General features: G+C 40.3%; 1 protein-coding gene across 1 annotated transcript in view; it reads right to left on the bottom strand.

Moving 5' to 3' along the window:
- The window catches only part of MYOD1 (myogenic differentiation 1), a 51402-nt gene extending 34550 nt beyond the window's left edge, over positions 1-16852 (bottom strand). The window contains exon 1 of the mRNA XM_075848843.1: positions 16307-16852. Coding sequence (XP_075704958.1) covers positions 16307-16852 — 546 coding nt within the window. The remainder of the gene's footprint in view (positions 1-16306) is intronic.
- Between the last annotated feature and the right edge of the window lie 5244 nt (positions 16853-22096).

Genomic DNA, 22096 nt, shown 5'->3' with positions numbered 1-22096 from the left:
CAATGTAACATCTTCACTGCACTGATGTAACCACAGAACAATGTAACATCTTCACTGCACTGATGTAACCACAGAACACAGTAAAATCTTCACTGCACTGATGTAACCACAGAACAATGTAACATCTTCACTGCACTGATGTAACCACAGAACACAGTAAAATCTTCACTGCACTGATGTAACCACAGAACAATGTAACATCTTCACTGCACTGATGTGACTACAGAACAATGTAACATCTTCACTGCACTGATGTAACTACAGAACAATGTAACATCTTCACTGCACTGATGTAACCACAGAACAATGTAACATCTTCACTGCACTGATGTAACTACAGAACAATGTAACATCTTCACTGCACTGATGTAACTACAGAACAATGTAACATCTTCACTGCACTGATGTAACCACAGAACAATGTAACATCTTCACTGCACTGATGTAACTACAGAACAATGTAACATCTTCACTGCACTGATGTAACCAGAGAACAATGTAACATCTTCACTGCTCTGATGTAACCAAAGAACAATGTAAAATCTTCACTGCACTGATGTAACCAGAGAACAATGTAACATCTTCACTGCACTGATGTAACTACAGAACAATGTAACATCTTCACTGCACTGATGTAACTACAGAACAATGTAACATCTTCACTGCACTGATGTAACCAGAGAACAATGTAACATCTTCACTGCTCTGATGTAACTACAGAACAATGTAACATCTTCACTGCACTGATGTAACCACAGAACACAGTAAAATCTTCACTGCACTGATGTAACCACAGAACAATGTAACATCTTCACTGCACTGATGTGACTACAGAACAATGTAACATCTTCACTGCACTGATGTAACCACAGAACAATGTAACATCTTCACTGCACTGATGTAACTACAGAACAATGTAACATCTTCACTGCACTGATGTAACCACAGAACAATGTAACATCTTCACTGCACTGATGTAACTACAGAACAATGTCACATCTTCACTGCACTGATGTAACTACAGAACAATGTAACATCTTCACTGCACTGATGTAACTACAGAACAATGTAACACCTTCACTGCACTGATGTAACCAGAGAACAATGTAACACCTTCACTGCACTGATGTAACCAGAGAACAATGTAACATCTTCACTGCACTGATGTAACTACAGAACAATGTAACATCTTCACTGCACTGATGTAACTACAGAACAATGTAACATCTTCACTGCACTGATGTAACTACAGAACAATGTAACACCTTCACTGCACTGATGTAACCATAGAACAATGTAACATCTTCACTGCACTGATGTAACTACAGAACAATGTAACATCTTCACTGCACTGATGTAACTACAGAACAATGTAACATCTTCACTGCACTGATGTAACTACAGAACAATGTAACATCTTCACTGCACTGATGTAACTACAGAACAATGTAACATCTTCACTGCACTGATGTAACTACAGAACAATGTAACATCTTCACTGCACTGATGTAACCACAGAACAATGTAACATCTTCACTGCACTGATGTAACTACAGAACAATGTAACATCTTCACTGCACTGATGTAACCAGAGAACAATGTAACATCTTCACTGCTCTGATGTAACCAAAGAACAATGTAACATCTTCACTGCACTGATGTAACCAGAGAACAATGTAACATCTTCACTTCACTGATGTAACTACAGAACAATGTAACATCTTCACTGCACTGATGTAACCAGAGAACAATGTAACATCTTCACTGCACTGATGTAACTACAGAACAATGTAACATCTTCACTGCACTGATGTAACAACAGAACAATGTAACATCTTCACTGCACTGATGTAACTACAGAACAATGTAACATCTTCACTGCTCTGATGTAACTACAGAACAATGTAACATCTTCACTGCACTGATGTAACTACAGAACAATGTAACATCTTCACTGCACTGATGTAACTACAGAACAATGTAACATCTTCACTGCTCTGATGTAACTACAGAACGATGTAACATCTTCACTGCACTGATGTAACTAGAGAACGATGTAACATCTTCACTGCACTGATGTAACTACAGAACAATGTAACATCTTCACTGCACTGATGTAACTACAGAACAATGTAACATCTTCACTGCACTGATGTAACCAGAGAACAATGTAACATCTTCACTGCACTGATGTAACCAGAGAACAATGTAACATCTTCACTGCCCTGATGTAACTACAGAACAATGTAACATCTCCACTGCACTGATGTAACTACAGAACAATGTAACATCTTCACTGCACTGATGTAACTACAGAACAATGTAACATCTTCACTGCACTGATGTAACCACAGAACAATGTAACATCTTCACTGCACTGATGTAACTACAGAACAATGTAACATCTTCACTGCACTGATGTAACTACAGAACAATGTAACATCTTCACTGCACTGATGTAACCACAGAACAATGTAACATCTTCACTGCACTGATGTAACTACAGAACAATGTAACATCTTCACTGCACTGATGTAACCAGAGAACAATGTAACATCTTCACTGCTCTGATGTAACCAAAGAACAATGTAAAATCTTCACTGCACTGATGTAACCAGAGAACAATGTAACATCTTCACTGCACTGATGTAACTACAGAACAATGTAACATCTTCACTGCACTGATGTAACTACAGAACAATGTAACATCTTCACTGCACTGATGTAACCAGAGAACAATGTAACATCTTCACTGCTCTGATGTAACTACAGAACAATGTAACATCTTCACTGCACTGATGTAACCACAGAACACAGTAAAATCTTCACTGCACTGATGTAACCACAGAACAATGTAACATCTTCACTGCACTGATGTGACTACAGAACAATGTAACATCTTCACTGCACTGATGTAACCACAGAACAATGTAACATCTTCACTGCACTGATGTAACTACAGAACAATGTAACATCTTCACTGCACTGATGTAACCACAGAACAATGTAACATCTTCACTGCACTGATGTAACTACAGAACAATGTCACATCTTCACTGCACTGATGTAACTACAGAACAATGTAACATCTTCACTGCACTGATGTAACTACAGAACAATGTAACACCTTCACTACACTGATGTAACCAGAGAACAATGTAACACCTTCACTGCACTGATGTAACCAGAGAACAATGTAACATCTTCACTGCACTGATGTAACTACAGAACAATGTAACATCTTCACTGCACTGATGTAACTACAGAACAATGTAACATCTTCACTGCACTGATGTAACTACAGAACAATGTAACACCTTCACTGCACTGATGTAACCATAGAACAATGTAACATCTTCACTGCACTGATGTAACTACAGAACAATGTAACATCTTCACTGCACTGATGTAACTACAGAACAATGTAACATCTTCACTGCACTGATGTAACTACAGAACAATGTAACATCTTCACTGCACTGATGTAACTACAGAACAATGTAACATCTTCACTGCACTGATGTAACTACAGAACAATGTAACATCTTCACTGCACTGATGTAACCACAGAACAATGTAACATCTTCACTGCACTGATGTAACTACAGAACAATGTAACATCTTCACTGCACTGATGTAACCAGAGAACAATGTAACATCTTCACTGCTCTGATGTAACCAAAGAACAATGTAACATCTTCACTGCACTGATGTAACCAGAGAACAATGTAACATCTTCACTTCACTGATGTAACTACAGAACAATGTAACATCTTCACTGCACTGATGTAACCAGAGAACAATGTAACATCTTCACTGCACTGATGTAACTACAGAACAATGTAACATCTTCACTGCACTGATGTAACAACAGAACAATGTAACATCTTCACTGCACTGATGTAACTACAGAACAATGTAACATCTTCACTGCTCTGATGTAACTACAGAACAATGTAACATCTTCACTGCACTGATGTAACTACAGAACAATGTAACATCTTCACTGCACTGATGTAACTACAGAACAATGTAACATCTTCACTGCTCTGATGTAACTACAGAACGATGTAACATCTTCACTGCACTGATGTAACTAGAGAACGATGTAACATCTTCACTGCACTGATGTAACTACAGAACAATGTAACATCTTCACTGCACTGATGTAACTACAGAACAATGTAACATCTTCACTGCACTGATGTAACCAGAGAACAATGTAACATCTTCACTGCACTGATGTAACCAGAGAACAATGTAACATCTTCACTGCCCTGATGTAACTACAGAACAATGTAACATCTCCACTGCACTGATGTAACTACAGAACAATGTAACATCTTCACTGCACTGATGTAACCAGAGAACAATGTAACATCTTCACTGCACTGATGTAACTACAGAACAATGTAACAGCTTCACTGCACTGATGTAACCAGAGAACAATGTAACATCTTCACTGCACTGATGTAACATCTTTACTGCTCTGATGTAACTACAGAACAATGTAACATCTTCACTGCACTGATGTAACCACAGAACAATGTAACATCTTTTCTGCTCTGATGTAACTACAGAACAATGTAACATCTTCACTGCACTGATGTAACTACAGAACAATGTAACATCTTCACTACACTGATGTAACTACAGAACAATGCAACATCTTCACTGCACTGATGTAACCAGAGAACAATGTAACATCTTCACTGCTCTGATGTAACTACAGAACAATGTAACATCTTCACTGCACTGATGTAACCAGAGAACAATGTAACATCTTCACTGCTCTGATGTAACTACAGAACAATGTAACATCTTCACTGCACTGATGTAACTACAGAACAATGTAACATCTTCACTGCACTGATGTAACTACAGAACAATGTAACATCTTCACTGCACTGATGTAACTACAGAACAATGTAACATCTTCACTGCACTGATGTAACTACAGAACAATGTAACATCTTCACTGCACTGATGTAACCACAGAACAATGTAACATCTTCACTGAACTGATGTAACTACAGAACAATGTAACATCGTCACTGCACTGATGTAACTACAGAACAATGTAACATCGTCACTGCACTGATGTAACTACAGAACAATGTAACATCCTCACTGCACTGATGTAACATCTTTACTGCACTGATGTAACTACAGAACAATGTAACATCTTCACTGCACTGATGTAGCCATAGAACAATGTAACATCTTCACTGCACTGATGTAACTACAGAACAATGTAACATCTTCACTGCACTGATGTAACTACAGAACAATGTAACATCTTCACTGCACTGATGTAACTACAGAACAATGTAACATCTTCACTGCACTGATGTAACTACAGAACAATGTAACATCTTCACTGCACTGATGTAACTACAGAACAATGTAACATCTTCACTGCACTGATGTAACTACAGAACAATGTAACATCTTCACTGCACTGATGTAACTACAGAACAATGTAACATCTTCACTGCACTGATGTAACCACAGAACAATGTAACATCTTCACTGCACTGATGTAACTACAGAACAATGTAACATCTTCACTGCACTGATGTAACCAGAGAACAATGTAACATCTTCACTGCTCTGATGTAACCAAAGAACAATGTAAAATCTTCACTGCACTGATGTAACCAGAGAACAATGTAACATCTTCACTGCACTGATGTAACTACAGAACAATGTAACATCTTCACTGCACTGATGTAACCAGAGAACAATGTAACATCTTCACTGCTCTGATGTAACCAAAGAACAATGTAAAAATCTTCACTGCACTGATGTAACCAGAGAACAATGTAACATCTTCACTGCACTGATGTAACTACAGAACAATGTAACATCTTCACTGCACTGATGTAACTACAGAACAATGTAACATCTTCACTGCACTGATGTAACCAGAGAACAAAGTAACATCTTCACTGCTCTGATGTAACTACAGAACAATGTAACATCTTCACTGCACTGATGTAACCACAGAACACAGTAAAATCTTCACTGCACTGATGTAACCACAGAACAATGTAACATCTTCACTGCACTGATGTGACTACAGAACAATGTAACATCTTCACTGCACTGATGTAACCACAGAACAATGTAACATCTTCACTGCACTGATGTAACCAGAGAACAATGTAACACCTTCACTGCACTGATGTAACCAGAGAACAATGTAACATCTTCACTGCACTGATGTAACTACAGAACAATGTAACATCTTCACTGCACTGATGTAACTACAGAACAATGTAACATCTTCACTGCACTGATGTAACTACAGAACAATGTAACATCTTCACTGCACTGATGTAACTACAGAACAATGTAACATCTTCACTGCACTGATGTAACTACAGAACAATGTAACATCTTCACTGCACTGATGTAACTACAGAACAATGTAACATCTTCACTGCACTGATGTAACCACAGAACAATGTAACATCTTCACTGAACTGATGTAACTACAGAACAATGTAACATCGTCACTGCACTGATGTAACTACAGAACAATGTAACATCGTCACTGCACTGATGTAACTACAGAACAATGTAACATCCTCACTGCACTGATGTAACATCTTTACTGCACTGATGTAACTACAGAACAATGTAACACCTTCACTGCACTGATGTAGCCATAGAACAATGTAACATCTTCACTGCACTGATGTAACTACAGAACAATGTAACATCTTCACTGCACTGATGTAACTACAGAACAATGTAACATCTTCACTGCACTGATGTAACTACAGAACAATGTAACATCTTCACTGCACTGATGTAACTACAGAACAATGTAACATCTTCACTGCACTGATGTAACTACAGAACAATGTAACATCTTCACTGCACTGATGTAACCAAAGAACAATGTAACATCTTCACTGCACTGATGTAACTACAGAACAATGTAACATCTTCACTGCACTGATGTAACCAGAGAACAATGTAACATCTTCACTGCTCTGATGTAACCAAAGAACAATGTAACATCTTCACTGCACTGATGTAACCAGAGAACAATGTAACATCTTCACTTCACTGATGTAACTACAGAACAATGTAACATCTTCACTGCACTGATGTAACCAGAGAACAATGTAACATCTTCACTGCACTGATGTAACTACAGAACAATGTAACATCTTCACTGCACTGATGTAACAACAGAACAATGTAACATCTTCACTGCACTGATGTAACTACCGAACAATGTAACATCTTCACTGCTCTGATGTAACTACAGAACAATGTAACATCTTCACTGCACTGATGTAACTACAGAACAATGTAACATCTTCACTGCTCTGATGTAACTACAGAACGATGTAACATCTTCACTGCACTGATGTAACTAGAGAACGATGTAACATCTTCACTGCACTGATGTAACTACAGAACAATGTAACATCTTCACTGCACTGATGTAACTACAGAACAATGTAACATCTTCACTGCACTGATGTAACCAGAGAACAATGTAACATCTTCACTGCACTGATGTAACCAGAGAACAATGTAACACCTTCACTGCACTGATGTAACCAGAGAACAATGTAACATCTTCACTGCACTGATGTAACTACAGAACAATGTAACATCTTCACTGCACTGATGTAACTACAGAACAATGTAACATCTTCACTGCACTGATGTAACTACAGAACAATGTAACATCTTCACTGCACTGATGTAACTACAGAACAATGTAACATCTTCACTGCACTGATGTAACTACAGAACAATGTAACATCTTCACTGCACTGATGTAACTACAGAACAATGTAACATCTTCACTGCACTGATGTAACCACAGAACAATGTAACATCTTCACTGAACTGATGTAACTACAGAACAATGTAACATCGTCACTGCACTGATGTAACTACAGAACAATGTAACATCGTCACTGCACTGATGTAACTACAGAACAATGTAACATCCTCACTGCACTGATGTAACATCTTTACTGCACTGATGTAACTACAGAACAATGTAACACCTTCACTGCACTGATGTAGCCATAGAACAATGTAACATCTTCACTGCACTGATGTAACTACAGAACAATGTAACATCTTCACTGCACTGATGTAACTACAGAACAATGTAACATCTTCACTGCACTGATGTAACTACAGAACAATGTAACATCTTCACTGCACTGATGTAACTACAGAACAATGTAACATCTTCACTGCACTGATGTAACTACAGAACAATGTAACATCTTCACTGCACTGATGTAACCAAAGAACAATGTAACATCTTCACTGCACTGATGTAACTACAGAACAATGTAACATCTTCACTGCACTGATGTAACCAGAGAACAATGTAACATCTTCACTGCTCTGATGTAACCAAAGAACAATGTAACATCTTCACTGCACTGATGTAACCAGAGAACAATGTAACATCTTCACTTCACTGATGTAACTACAGAACAATGTAACATCTTCACTGCACTGATGTAACCAGAGAACAATGTAACATCTTCACTGCACTGATGTAACTACAGAACAATGTAACATCTTCACTGCACTGATGTAACAACAGAACAATGTAACATCTTCACTGCACTGATGTAACTACCGAACAATGTAACATCTTCACTGCTCTGATGTAACTACAGAACAATGTAACATCTTCACTGCACTGATGTAACTACAGAACAATGTAACATCTTCACTGCACTGATGTAACTACAGAACAATGTAACATCTTCACTGCTCTGATGTAACTACAGAACGATGTAACATCTTCACTGCACTGATGTAACTAGAGAACGATGTAACATCTTCACTGCACTGATGTAACTACAGAACAATGTAACATCTTCACTGCACTGATGTAACTACAGAACAATGTAACATCTTCACTGCACTGATGTAACCAGAGAACAATGTAACATCTTCACTGCACTGATGTAACCAGAGAACAATGTAACATCTTCACTGCACTGATGTAACTACAGAACAATGTAACATCTCCACTGCACTGATGTAACTACAGAACAATGTAACATCTTCTCTGCACTGATGTAACCAGAGAACAATGTAACATCTTCACTGCACTGATGTAACTACAGAACAATGTAACAGCTTCACTGCACTGATGTAACCAGAGAACAATGTAACATCTTCACTGCACTGATGTAACATCTTTACTGCTCTGATGTAACTACAGAACAATGTAACATCTTCACTGCACTGATGTAACCACAGAACAATGTAACATCTTTACTGCTCTGATGTAACTACAGAACAATGTAACATCTTCACTGCACTGATGTAACTACAGAACAATGCAACATCTTCACTGCACTGATGTAACCAGAGAACAATGTAACATCTTCACTGCTCTGATGTAACTACAGAACAATGTAACATCTTCACTGCACTGATGTAACCAGAGAACAATGTAACATCTTCACTGCTCTGATGTAACTACAGAACAATGTAACATCTTCACTGCACTGATGTAACTACAGAACAATGTAACATCTTCACTGCACTGATGTAACTACAGAACAATGTAACATCTTCACTGCACTGATGTAACTACAGAACAATGTAACATCTTCACTGCACTGATGTAACCACAGAACAATGTAACATCTTCACTGAACTGATGTAACTACAGAACAATGTAACATCGTCACTGCACTGATGTAACTACAGAACAATGTAACATCGTCACTGCACTGATGTAACTACAGAACAATGTAACATCCTCACTGCACTGATGTAACATCTTTACTGCTCTGATGTAACTACAGAACAATGTAACATCTTCACTGCACTGATGTAACCACAGAAAAATGTAACATCTTCACTGCACTGATGTAACTACAGAACAATGTAACATCTTCACTGCACTGATGTAACCAGAGAACAATGTAACATCTTCACTGCACTGATGTAACTACAGAACAATGTAGCATTGTCACTGCACTGATGTAACTACAGAACAATGTAACATCTTCACTGCACTGATGTAACCAGAGAACAATGTAACATCATCACTGCACTGATGTAACTACAGAACAATGTAACATCTTCACTGCACTGATGTGACTACAGAACAATGTAACATCTTCACTGCACTGATATAACCAGAGAACAATGTAACATCTTCACTGCACTGATGTAACTACAGAACAATGTAACATCGTCACTGCACTGATGTAACTACAGAACAATGTAACATCTTCACTGCACTGATGTAACCAGAGAACAATGTAACATCATCACTGCACTGATGTAACTACAGAACAATGTAACATCTTCACTGCACTGATGTGACTACAGAACAATGTAACATCTTCACTGCACTGATGTAACCACAGAACAATGTAACATCTTCACTGCACTGATGTAACCACAGAACACAGTAACATCTTCACTGCACTGATGTAACCACAAAACAATGTAACATCTTCACTGCACTGATGTAACCAGAGAACAATGTAACATTTTCACTGCACTGATGTAACTACAGAACAATGTAACATCTTCACTGCACTGATGTAACTACAGAACAATGTAACATCTTCACTGCACTGATGTAACTACAGAACAATGTAACATCTTCACTGCACTGATGTAACTACAGAACAATGTAACATCTCCACTGCACTGATGTGACTACAGAACAATGTAACATCTTCACTGCACTGATGTAACTACAGAACAATGTAACATCTTCACTGTACTGATGTAACTACAGAACAATGTAACATCCTCACTGCACTGATGTAACCACAGAACAATGTAACATCTTCACTTCACTGATTTAACTACAGAACAATGTAACATCTTCACTGCACTGATGTAACCAGAGAACAATGTAACATCTTCACTGCACTGATGTAACTACAGAACAATGTAACATCTTTACTGCACTGATGTAACTACAGAACAATGTAACATCTTCACTGCACTGATGTAACTACAGAACAATGTAACATCTTCACTGCACTGATGTAACTACAGAACAATGTAACATCTTCACTGCACTGATGTAACTACAGAACAATGTAACATCTTCACTGTACTGATGTAACTACAGAACAATGTAACATCTTCACTGCACTGATGTAACTAGAGAACAATGTAACATCTTCACTGCTCTGATGTAACTACAGAACAATGTAACATCTTCACTGCACTGATGTTACTACAGAACAATGTAACATCTTCACTGCTCTGATGTAACTACAGAACAATGTAACATCTTCACTGCACTGATGTTACTACAGAACAATGTAACATCTTCACTGCACTGATGTGACTACAGAACAATGTAACATCTTCACTGCACTGATGTTACTACAGAACAATGTAACATCTTCACTGCACTGATGTAACCAGAGAACAATGTAACATCTTCACTGCACTGATGTAACTACAGAACAATGTAACATCTTCACTGCACTGATGTAACTACAGAACAATGTAACATCTTCACTGCACTGATGTAACTACAGAACAATGTAACATCTTCACTGCACTGATGTAACCAGAGAACAATGTAACATCTTCACTGCACTGATGTAACTACAGAACAATGTAACATCTTCACTGCACTGATGTAACCACAGAACAATGTAACACCTTCACTGCACTGATGTTACTACAGAACAATGTAACATCTCCACTGCACTGATGTTACTACAGAACAATGTAACATCTTCACTGCACTGATGTTACTACAGAACAATGTAACATCTTCACTGCACTGATGTAACCAGAGAACAATGTAACATCTTCACTGCACTGATGTAACTACAGAACAATGTAACATCTTCACTGCACTGATGTAACTACAGAACAATGTAACATCTTCACTGCACTGATGTAACTACAGAACAATGTAACATCTTCACTGCTCTGATGTAACTACAGAACAATGTAACATCTTCACTGCACTGATGTAACTACAGAACAATGTAACATCTTCACTGCACTGATGTAACCACAGAACAATGTAACATCTTCACTGCACTGATGTAACCAGAGAACAATGTAACATCTTCACTGCTCTGATGTAACTACAGAACAATGTAACATCTTCACTGCACTGATGTTACTACAGAACAATGTAACATCTTCACTGCACTGATGTAACTACAGAACAATGTAACATCTTCACTGCACTGATGTAACTACAGAACAATGTAACATCTTCACTGCACTGATGTGACTACAGAACAATGTAACATCTTCACTGCACTGATGTGACTACAGAACAATGTAACATCTTCACTGCACTGATGTTACTACAGAACAATGTAACATCTTCACTGCACTGAAATAACCAGAGAACAATGTAACATCTTCACTGCACTGATGTAACTACAGAACAATGTAACATCTTCACTGCACTGATGTAACTACAGAACAATGTAACATCTTCACTGCACTGATGTAACTACAGAACAATGTAACATCTTCACTGCACTGATGTAACCAGAGAACAATGTAACATCTTCACTGCACTGATATAACTACAGAACAATGTAACATCTTCACTGCACTGATGTGACTACAGAACAATGTAACATCTTCACTGCACTGATGTAACTACAGAACAATGTAACATCTTCACTGCACTGATGTAACTACAGAACAATGTAACATCTTCACTGCTCTGATGTAACTACAGAACAATGTAACATATTCACTGCTCTGATGTAACTACAGAACAATGTAACATCTTCACTGCACTGATGTAACCACAGAACAATGTAACATCTTCACTGCACTGATGTAACCACAGAACAATGTAACATCTTCACTGCACTGATGTAACCAGAGAACAATGTAACATCTTCACTGCACTGATGTAACCACAGAACAATGTAACATCTTCACTGCACTGATGTAACCAGAGAACAATGTAACATCTTCACTGCTCTGATGTAACTACAGAACAATGTAACATCTTCACTGCACTGATGTTACTACAGAACAATGTAACATCTTCACTGCACTGATGTAACTACAGAACAATGTAACATCTTCACTGCACTGATGTAACTACAGAACAATGTAACATCTTCACTGCACTGATGTGTCTACAGAACAATGTAACATCTTCACTGCACTGATGTTACTACAGAACAATGTAACATCTTCACTGCACTGATGTAACCAGAGAACAATGTAACATCTTCACTGCACTGATGTAACTACAGAACAATGTAACATCTTCACTGCACTGATGTAACTACAGAACAATGTAACATCTTCACTTCACTGATGTAACTACAGAACAATGTAACATCTTCACTGCACTGATGTAACCAGAGAACAATGTAACATCTTCACTGCACTGATGTAACTACAGAACAATGTAACATCTTCACTGCACTGATGTGACTACAGAACAATGTAACATCTTCACTGCACTGATGTAACTACAGAACAATGTAACATCTTCACTGCACTGATGTAACTACAGATCAATGTATCATCTTCACTGCACTGATGTTACTACAGAACAATGTAACATCTTCACTGCACTGATGTAACCAGAGAACAATGTAACATCTTCACTGCACTGATGTAACTACAGAACAATGTAACATCTTCACTGCACTGATGTAACCACAGAACAATGTAACACCTTCACTGCACTGATGTTACTACAGAACAATGTAACATCTCCACTGCACTGATGTTACTACAGAACAATGTAACATCTTCACTGCACTGATGTTACTACAGAACAATGTAACATCTTCACTGCACTGATGTAACCAGAGAACAATGTAACATCTTCACTGCACTGATGTAACTACAGAACAATGTAACATCTTCACTGCACTGATGTAACTACAGAACAATGTAACATCTTCACTGCTCTGATGTAACTACAGAACAACGTAACATCTTCACTGCTCTGATGTAACTAAAGAACAATGTAACATCTTCACTGCACTGATGTAACTACAGAACAATGTAACATCTTCACTGCACTGATGTAACTACAGAACAATGTAACATCTTCACTGCTCTGATGTAACTACAGAACAACGTAACATCTTCACTGCTCTGATGTAACTAAAGAACAATGTAACATCTTCACTGCACTGATGTAACCACAGAACAATGTAACATCTTCACTGCACTGATGTAACCAGAGAACAATGTAACATCTTCACTGCACTGATGTAACTACAGAACAATGTAACATCTTCACTGCACTGATGTTACTACAGAACAATGTAACATCTTCACTGCACTGATGTAACCAGAGAACAATGTAACATCTTCACTGCACTGATGTAACTACAGAGCAATGTAACATCTTCACTGCACTGATGTAACTACAGAACAATGTAACATCTTCACTGCACTGATGTAACTACAGAACAATGTAACATCTTCACTGCACTGATGTAACTACAGAACAATGTAACATCTTCACTGCACTGATGTAACCACAGAACAATGTAACATCTTCACTGCACTGATGTAACTACAGAACAATGTAACATCGTCACTGCACTGATGTAACTACAGAACAATGTAACATCTTCACTGCACTGATGTAACTACAGAACAATGTAACATCTTCACTGCACTGATGTAACTACAGAACAATGTAACATCTTCACTGCTCTGATGTAACTACAGAACAATGTAACATCTTCACTGCACTGATGTAACTACAGAACAATGTAACATCTTCACTGCTCTGATGTAACTACAGAACAATGTAACATCTTCACTGCACTGATGTAACCACAGAACAATGTAACATCTTCACTGCACTGATGTAACCAGAGAACAATGTAACATCTTCACTGCACTGATGTAACCACAGAACAATGTAACATCTTCACTGCACTGATGTAACCACAGAACAATGTAACATCTTCACTGCACTGATGTAACCACAGAACAATGTAACATCTTCACTGCACTGATGTAACTACAGAACAATGTAACATCTTCACTGCACTGATGTAACTACAGAACAATGTAACATCTTCACTGCACTGATGTAACTACAGAACAATGTAACATCTTCACTGCTCTGATGTAACTACAGAACAATGTAACATCTTCACTGCACTGATGTAACTACAGAACAATGTAACATCTTCACTGCTCTGATGTAACTACAGAACAATGTAACATCTTCACTGCACTGATGTAACTACAGAACAATGTAACATCTTCACTGCTCTGATGTAACTACAGAACAATGTAACATCTTCACTGCACTGATGTAACCACAGAACAATGTAACATCTTCACTGCACTGATGTAACCAGAGAACAATGTAACATCTTCACTGCACTGATGTAACCACAGAACAATGTAACATCTTCACTGCACTGATGTAACCACAGAACAATGTAACATCTTCACTGCACTGATGTAACTACAGAACAATGTAACATCTTCACTGCACTGATGTAACTACAGAACAATGTAACATCTTCACTGCACTGATGTAACTACAGAACAATGTAACATCTTCACTGCACTGATGTAACTACAGAACAATGTAACATCTTCACTGCACTGATGTAACCACAGAACAATGTAACATCTTCACTGCACTGATGTAACTACAGAACAATGTAACATCTTCACTGCACTGATGTAACCAGAGAACAATGTAACATCTTCACTACACTGATGTAACTACAGAACAATGTAACATCTTCACTGCACTGATGTAACTACAGAACAATGTAACACCTTCACTGCACTGATGTAACCAGAGAACAATGTAACATCTTCACTGCACTGATGTAACTGTCAGGTCCGTATTTCACACCGAATAACAATGTAACATCTTCACTGCACTGATGTAACTACAGAACAATATAACATCTTCACTGCACTGATGTTACTACAGAACAATGTAACATCTTCACTGCACTGATGTAACCAGAGAACAATGTAACATCTTCACTGCACTGATGTAACTACAGAACAATGTAACATCTTCACTGCACTGATGTAACCAGAGAACAATGTAACATCTTCACTGCACTGATGTAACCAGAGAACAATGTAACATCTTCACTGCACTGATGTAACTACAGAACAATGTAACATCTTCACTGCACTGATGTAACCAGAGAACAATGTAACATCTTCACTGCACTGATGTAACTACAGAACAATGTAACATCTTCACTGCACTGATGTAACCACAGAACAATGTAACATCTTCACTGCACTTTATGATGATGACTCTTATTATCCCAGTATTTGCGGGACCTTCTCTGCCACTTACCATGCCATCTGAGCAGTTGGATCGGGGGCTGGACGCCTCGGAGTCCCCGCTGTAGTGCTCCAGGAGCGGGTAGTAGTTGTCCTCCTGCTCCCGGAGTAGGTCCTGCAGACTTTCTATGTAGCGGATTGCGTTCCGCAGTATCTCCACCTTGGGCAGCCTTTGGTTGGGATTGCTGGACGTGCACCTCTTGAGGGTCTCGAAAGCGTCGTTAACTTTGCTGAGTCGCCTCCTTTCCCTCATGGTCGCCGCCTTTCTGCGATCAGAATTTGTCGTTTTCCTCTTACAAGCCTTACAAGCCCAGAGCAGACACCTGCCGGCCTGGTGGTGGCCACTGGGAGCCCGGACGTGCTCGTCTTCAGGGCGGCGCTGGTGGTCCTCGGGCTTCAGTAGAGTGACGTGCACCAGCCTGGGGTCCAGGTCCTCGAAGAATTGCATGTCTGAAGTGTCGAAGCACGGGTCGTCATAGAAGTCGTCAGCCGCCGAGTACGAGCACAGGGAGCTGTCTGCCTGGATCTCCATGTCCCTGAGAGGACGGGACAAGTCCATTCAGGCCACCGGCTCAAATACCCAGGACCAAGGAGGGGACTCGGGACAAGGAAAGTCCAGACAAGGCTGAGCTCTCCAGCCGCGCTCACCTCCTCGGGCACCTGAGCTGCCCCTTATATGTGGGCAGGGCAGGTCTTCTGTCACCCGTGCCCTTCAGTCGGGCTATCATGAGACAGAAGGCGTGGTCCCCTATGGAGCAGAAGTTCCTCTGATAGGTGAAGAATGTCAGACCCCAGAGGGAAGGTCTCATCGTCCCGGTGCTGAGAGCGATCACTATGGAGGGACCCGGGGCTGAGAGCCATCACATAGAGGGATCCCGGTGCTGAGAGCGATCACATAGAGGGACCCTAGGTGCTGAGAGCGATCACCATGGAGGGACCCCGGTGCTGAGAGCGATCACCATGGAGGGACCCCGGTGCTGAGAGTGATCACATAGAGGGACCCCGGTGCTGAGAGCGATCACTATGGAGGGACCCCGGTGCTGAGAGCGATCACCATGGAGGGATCCCGGTGCTGAGAGCGATCACCATGGAGGGACCCCGGTGCTGAGAGCGATCACCATGGAGGGACCCCGGTGCTGAGAGTGATCACATAGAGGGACCCCGGTGCTGAGAGCGATCACTATGGAGGGAGCCCGGTGCTGAGAGCGATCACCATGGAGGGATCCCGGTGCTGAGAGCGATCACCATGGAGGGATCCCGGTGCTGAGAGCGATCACCATGGAGGGACCCCGGTGCTGAGAGCGATCACCATGGAGGGATCCCGGTGCTGAGAGCGATCACTATGGAGGGACCCCGGTGCTGAGAGCGATCACCATGGACGGTTCCCGGTGCTGAGAGCGATCACCATGGAGGGACCCCGGTGCTGAGAGCGATCACCATGGAGGGATCTTGGTGCTGAGAGCGATCACCATGGAGGGACCCCGGTGCTGAGAGCGATCACCATGGACTGTTCCCAGTGCTGAGAGTCTCCGCATGGAGTAGGTCGGAGAGGACAGGACGGGAGGCTCGTCCTGCAGCTGCCAAGGTCTTCACCTCTCTCGTATATGTGTATCCGTGGTTTGATGTCCTGCACTCTGTCCCCACATCCAGATAGTAATCCCTGCCCATAGTCCTGTATACTCATACTCCTGTATACTCATAGTCCTTTATACTCATAGTTCTGTATATTAATAGTCCTGTACACTCATAGTTCTGTACAATCATAGTCCTGTACGCTCAGAGTCCTGTACGCTCCTAGTCCTGTACGCTCCTAGTCCTGTACACTCCTAGTCCTGTACACGCATATTCCTGTACACGCATAGTCCTGTACACTCCTAGTCCTGTACATTCCTAGTCCTGTATACTCATAGTCCTGTACACTCATAGTCCTGTATACTCATAGTCCTGTACACTCATAGTCCTGTACACTCATAGTCCTGTACACTCATAGTCCTGTACACGCATAGTCCTGTACACGCATAGTCCTGTACACGCATAGTCCTGTACACGCATAGTCCTGTACACGCATAGTCCTGTACACGCATAGTCCTGTACACTCATAGTCCTGTACATTCCTAGTCCTGTATACTCATAGTCCTGTATACTCATAGTCCGGTCTACTCATAGTCCTGTACACTCATAGTCCTGTACACTCATAGTCCTGTACACTCATAGTCCTGTATACTCATAGTCCGGTCTACTCATAGTCCTGTACACTCATAGTCCCGTATACTCATAGTCCTGTATACTCATAGTCCTGTACATTCCTAGTCCTGTATACTCATAGTCCTGTATACTCATAGTCCTGTATACTCATAGTCCTGTATACTCATAGTCCTGTATACTCATAGTCCTGTACATTCATAGTCCTGTACACTCATAGTCCTGTACACTCATAGTCCTGTATACTCGTAGTCCTGTATACTCATAGTCCTGTATACTCATAGTCCTGTATACTCATAGTCCTGTACATTCCTAGTCCTGTATACTCATAGTCCTGTACATTCCTAGTCCTGTATACTCATAGTCCGGTCTACTCATAGTCCTGTATACTCATAGTCCTGTACATTCCTAGTCCTGTATACTCATAGTCCGGTCTACTCATAGTCCTGTATACTCATAGTCCTGTACATTCATAGTCCTGTATACTCATAGTCCTGTACATTCATAGTCCTGTATACTCATAGTCCTGTATACTCATAGTCCTGTATACTCATAGTCTTGTATACTCCTAGTCCTGTACATTCCTAGTCCTGTATACTCATAGTCCTGTACATTCCTAGTCCTGTATACTCATAGTCCTGTACATTCCTAGTCCTGTATACTCATAGTCCGGTCTACTCATAGTCCTGTATACTCATAGTCCTGTATACTCATAGTCCTGTATACTCATAGTCTTGTATACTCCTAGTCCTGTACATTCCTAGTCCTGTATACTCATAGTCCTGTACATTCCTAGTCCTGTATACTCATAGTCCTGTACATTCCTAGTCCTGTATACTCATAGTCCGGTCTACTCATAGTCCTGTATACTCATAGTCCTGTACACTCATAGTCCTGTACACTCATAGTCCTGTACACTCATAGTCCTGTACACTCATAGTCCTGTACACTCATAGTCCTGTATACTCATAGTCCTGTATACTCATAGTCCTGTACATTCCTAGTCCTGTATACTCATAGTCCTGTACACGCATAGTCCTGTATACTCATAGTCCTGTATACTCATAGTCCTGTATACTCATAGTCCGGTCTACTCATAGTCCTGTATACTCATAGTCCTGTACACGCATAGTCCTGTACACTCATAGTCCTGTATACTCATAGTCCTGTACACGCATAGTCCTGTATACTCATAGTCCTGTATACTCATAGTCCTGTATACTCATAGTCCTGTATACTCATAGTCCGGTCTACTCATAGTCCTGTATACTCATAGTCCTGTATACTCATAGTCCTGTACACTCATAGTCCTGTACATTCCTAGTCCTGTATACTCATAGTCCTGTACATTCCTAGTCCTGTATACTCATAGTCCTGTATACTCATAGTCCTGTACATTCCTAGTCCTGTATACTCATAGTCCTGTACACGCATAGTCCTGTATACTCATAGTCCTGTATACTCATAGTCCTGTATACTCATAGTCCTGTATACTCATAGTCCGGTCTACTCATAGTCCGGTATACTCATAGTCCTGTACACTCATAGTCCTGTACACTCATAGTCCTGTACACTCATAGTCCTGTACACTCATAGTCCGGTCTACTCATAGTCCTGTATACTCATAGTCCTGTACACTCATAGTCCTGTACACTCATAGTCCTGTATACTCATAGTCCTGTATACTCATAGTCCTGTATACTCATAGTCTTGTATACTCCTAGTCCTGTACATTCCTAGTCCTGTATACTCATAGTCCTGTACATTCCTAGTCCTGTATACTCATAGTCCTGTACATTCCTAGTCCTGTATACTCATAGTCCGGTCTACTCATAGTCCTGTATACTCATAGTCCTGTATACTCATAGTCCTGTATACTCATAGTCTTGTATACTCCTAGTCCTGTACATTCCTAGTCCTGTATACTCATAGTCCTGTACATTCCTAGTCCTGTATACTCATAGTCCTGTACATTCCTAGTCCTGTATACTCATAGTCCGGTCTACTCATAGTCCTGTATACTCATAGTCCTGTACACTCATAGTCCTGTACACTCATAGTCCTGTACACTCATAGTCCTGTACACTCATAGTCCTGTACACTCATAGTCCTGTATACTCATAGTCCTGTATACTCATAGTCCTGTACATTCCTAGTCCTGTATACTCATAGTCCTGTACACGCATAGTCCTGTATACTCATAGTCCTGTATACTCATAGTCCTGTATACTCATAGTCCGGTCTACTCATAGTCCTGTATACTCATAGTCCTGTACACGCATAGTCCTGTACACTCATAGTCCTGTATACTCATAGTCCTGTACACGCATAGTCCTGTATACTCATAGTCCTGTATACTCATAGTCCTGTATACTCATAGTCCTGTATACTCATAGTCCGGTCTACTCATAGTCCTGTATACTCATAGTCCTGTATACTCATAGTCCTGTACACTCATAGTCCTGTACATTCCTAGTCCTGTATACTCATAGTCCTGTACATTCCTAGTCCTGTATACTCATAGTCCTGTATACTCATAGTCCTGTACATTCCTAGTCCTGTATACTCATAGTCCTGTACACGCATAGTCCTGTATACTCATAGTCCTGTATACTCATAGTCCTGTATACTCATAGTCCTGTATACTCATAGTCCGGTCTACTCATAGTCCGGTATACTCATAGTCCTGTACACTCATAGTCCTGTACACTCATAGTCCTGTACACTCATAGTCCTGTACACTCATAGTCCGGTCTACTCATAGTCCTGTATACTCATAGTCCTGTACACTCATAGTCCTGTACACTCATAGTCCTGTATACTCATAGTCCTGTATACTCATAGTCCTGTATACTCATAGTCCTGTATACTCATAGTCCTGTACATTCCTAGTCCTGTACATTCCTAGTCCTGTACACTCATAGTCCTGTACATTCCTAGTCCTGTATACTCATAGTCGTTTACATTCTTAGTCCAGATTATATTCCCGTTTAGTTCAATCATTCTTTTTTATAACTATTCGGCTGCTCCTCTACTAATTTAACATGATTATTCATGTACAAAGTCTTCCGACTACAAATCATTTCCATTATTATATTCTCTTTACATGTTCAGAGTTTCACTATTTGGGCACATTCACACGTGGCGGAATTGCTGCTGAATTGCGCAGCGGCCGTTTTTTACATTTGTTTCTATACATTTTTAGGAAACTTCGTTCAGACGTTGCAGAAAATAACTGCGGAATTTTCCCTCCCAGCATGCACTGGCTGTTGCGGAGAAGAAGTGGAATTTCACTGCGGATTTCAGCCTTTGTTAGGGCATGCCCAGACGTGGCGGATTTCTGCATACACTGCGTTGCAGATTCTGTTGCGGCTTTGCCTAAAATGGGCATTAAATTGATGCGGACTGGCCGTTGCGCATTGAGGTGAAGAGGGAAGTGCAGGATAGAGAGAAGGGACAGCACTTTCCCTAGTAAAAAAGTAAAAGAAATTCATACTTACCGGCCGTTGTCTTGGTGACGCGTTCCTCTCTTGACACCCAGCCCAACCTCCCTGGATGACGCGGCCGTCCATGTGACCGCTGCAGCCTGTGATTGGCCTGT

The sequence above is a fragment of the Rhinoderma darwinii genome, unplaced genomic scaffold (genome assembly GCF_050947455.1).
Source record: "Rhinoderma darwinii isolate aRhiDar2 unplaced genomic scaffold, aRhiDar2.hap1 Scaffold_520, whole genome shotgun sequence".
Classification (NCBI taxonomy): domain Eukaryota; kingdom Metazoa; phylum Chordata; class Amphibia; order Anura; family Rhinodermatidae; genus Rhinoderma; species Rhinoderma darwinii.
Note: the sequence above shows the minus strand (reverse complement) of the source record. Positions and strands in the feature narration are given on the sequence as shown.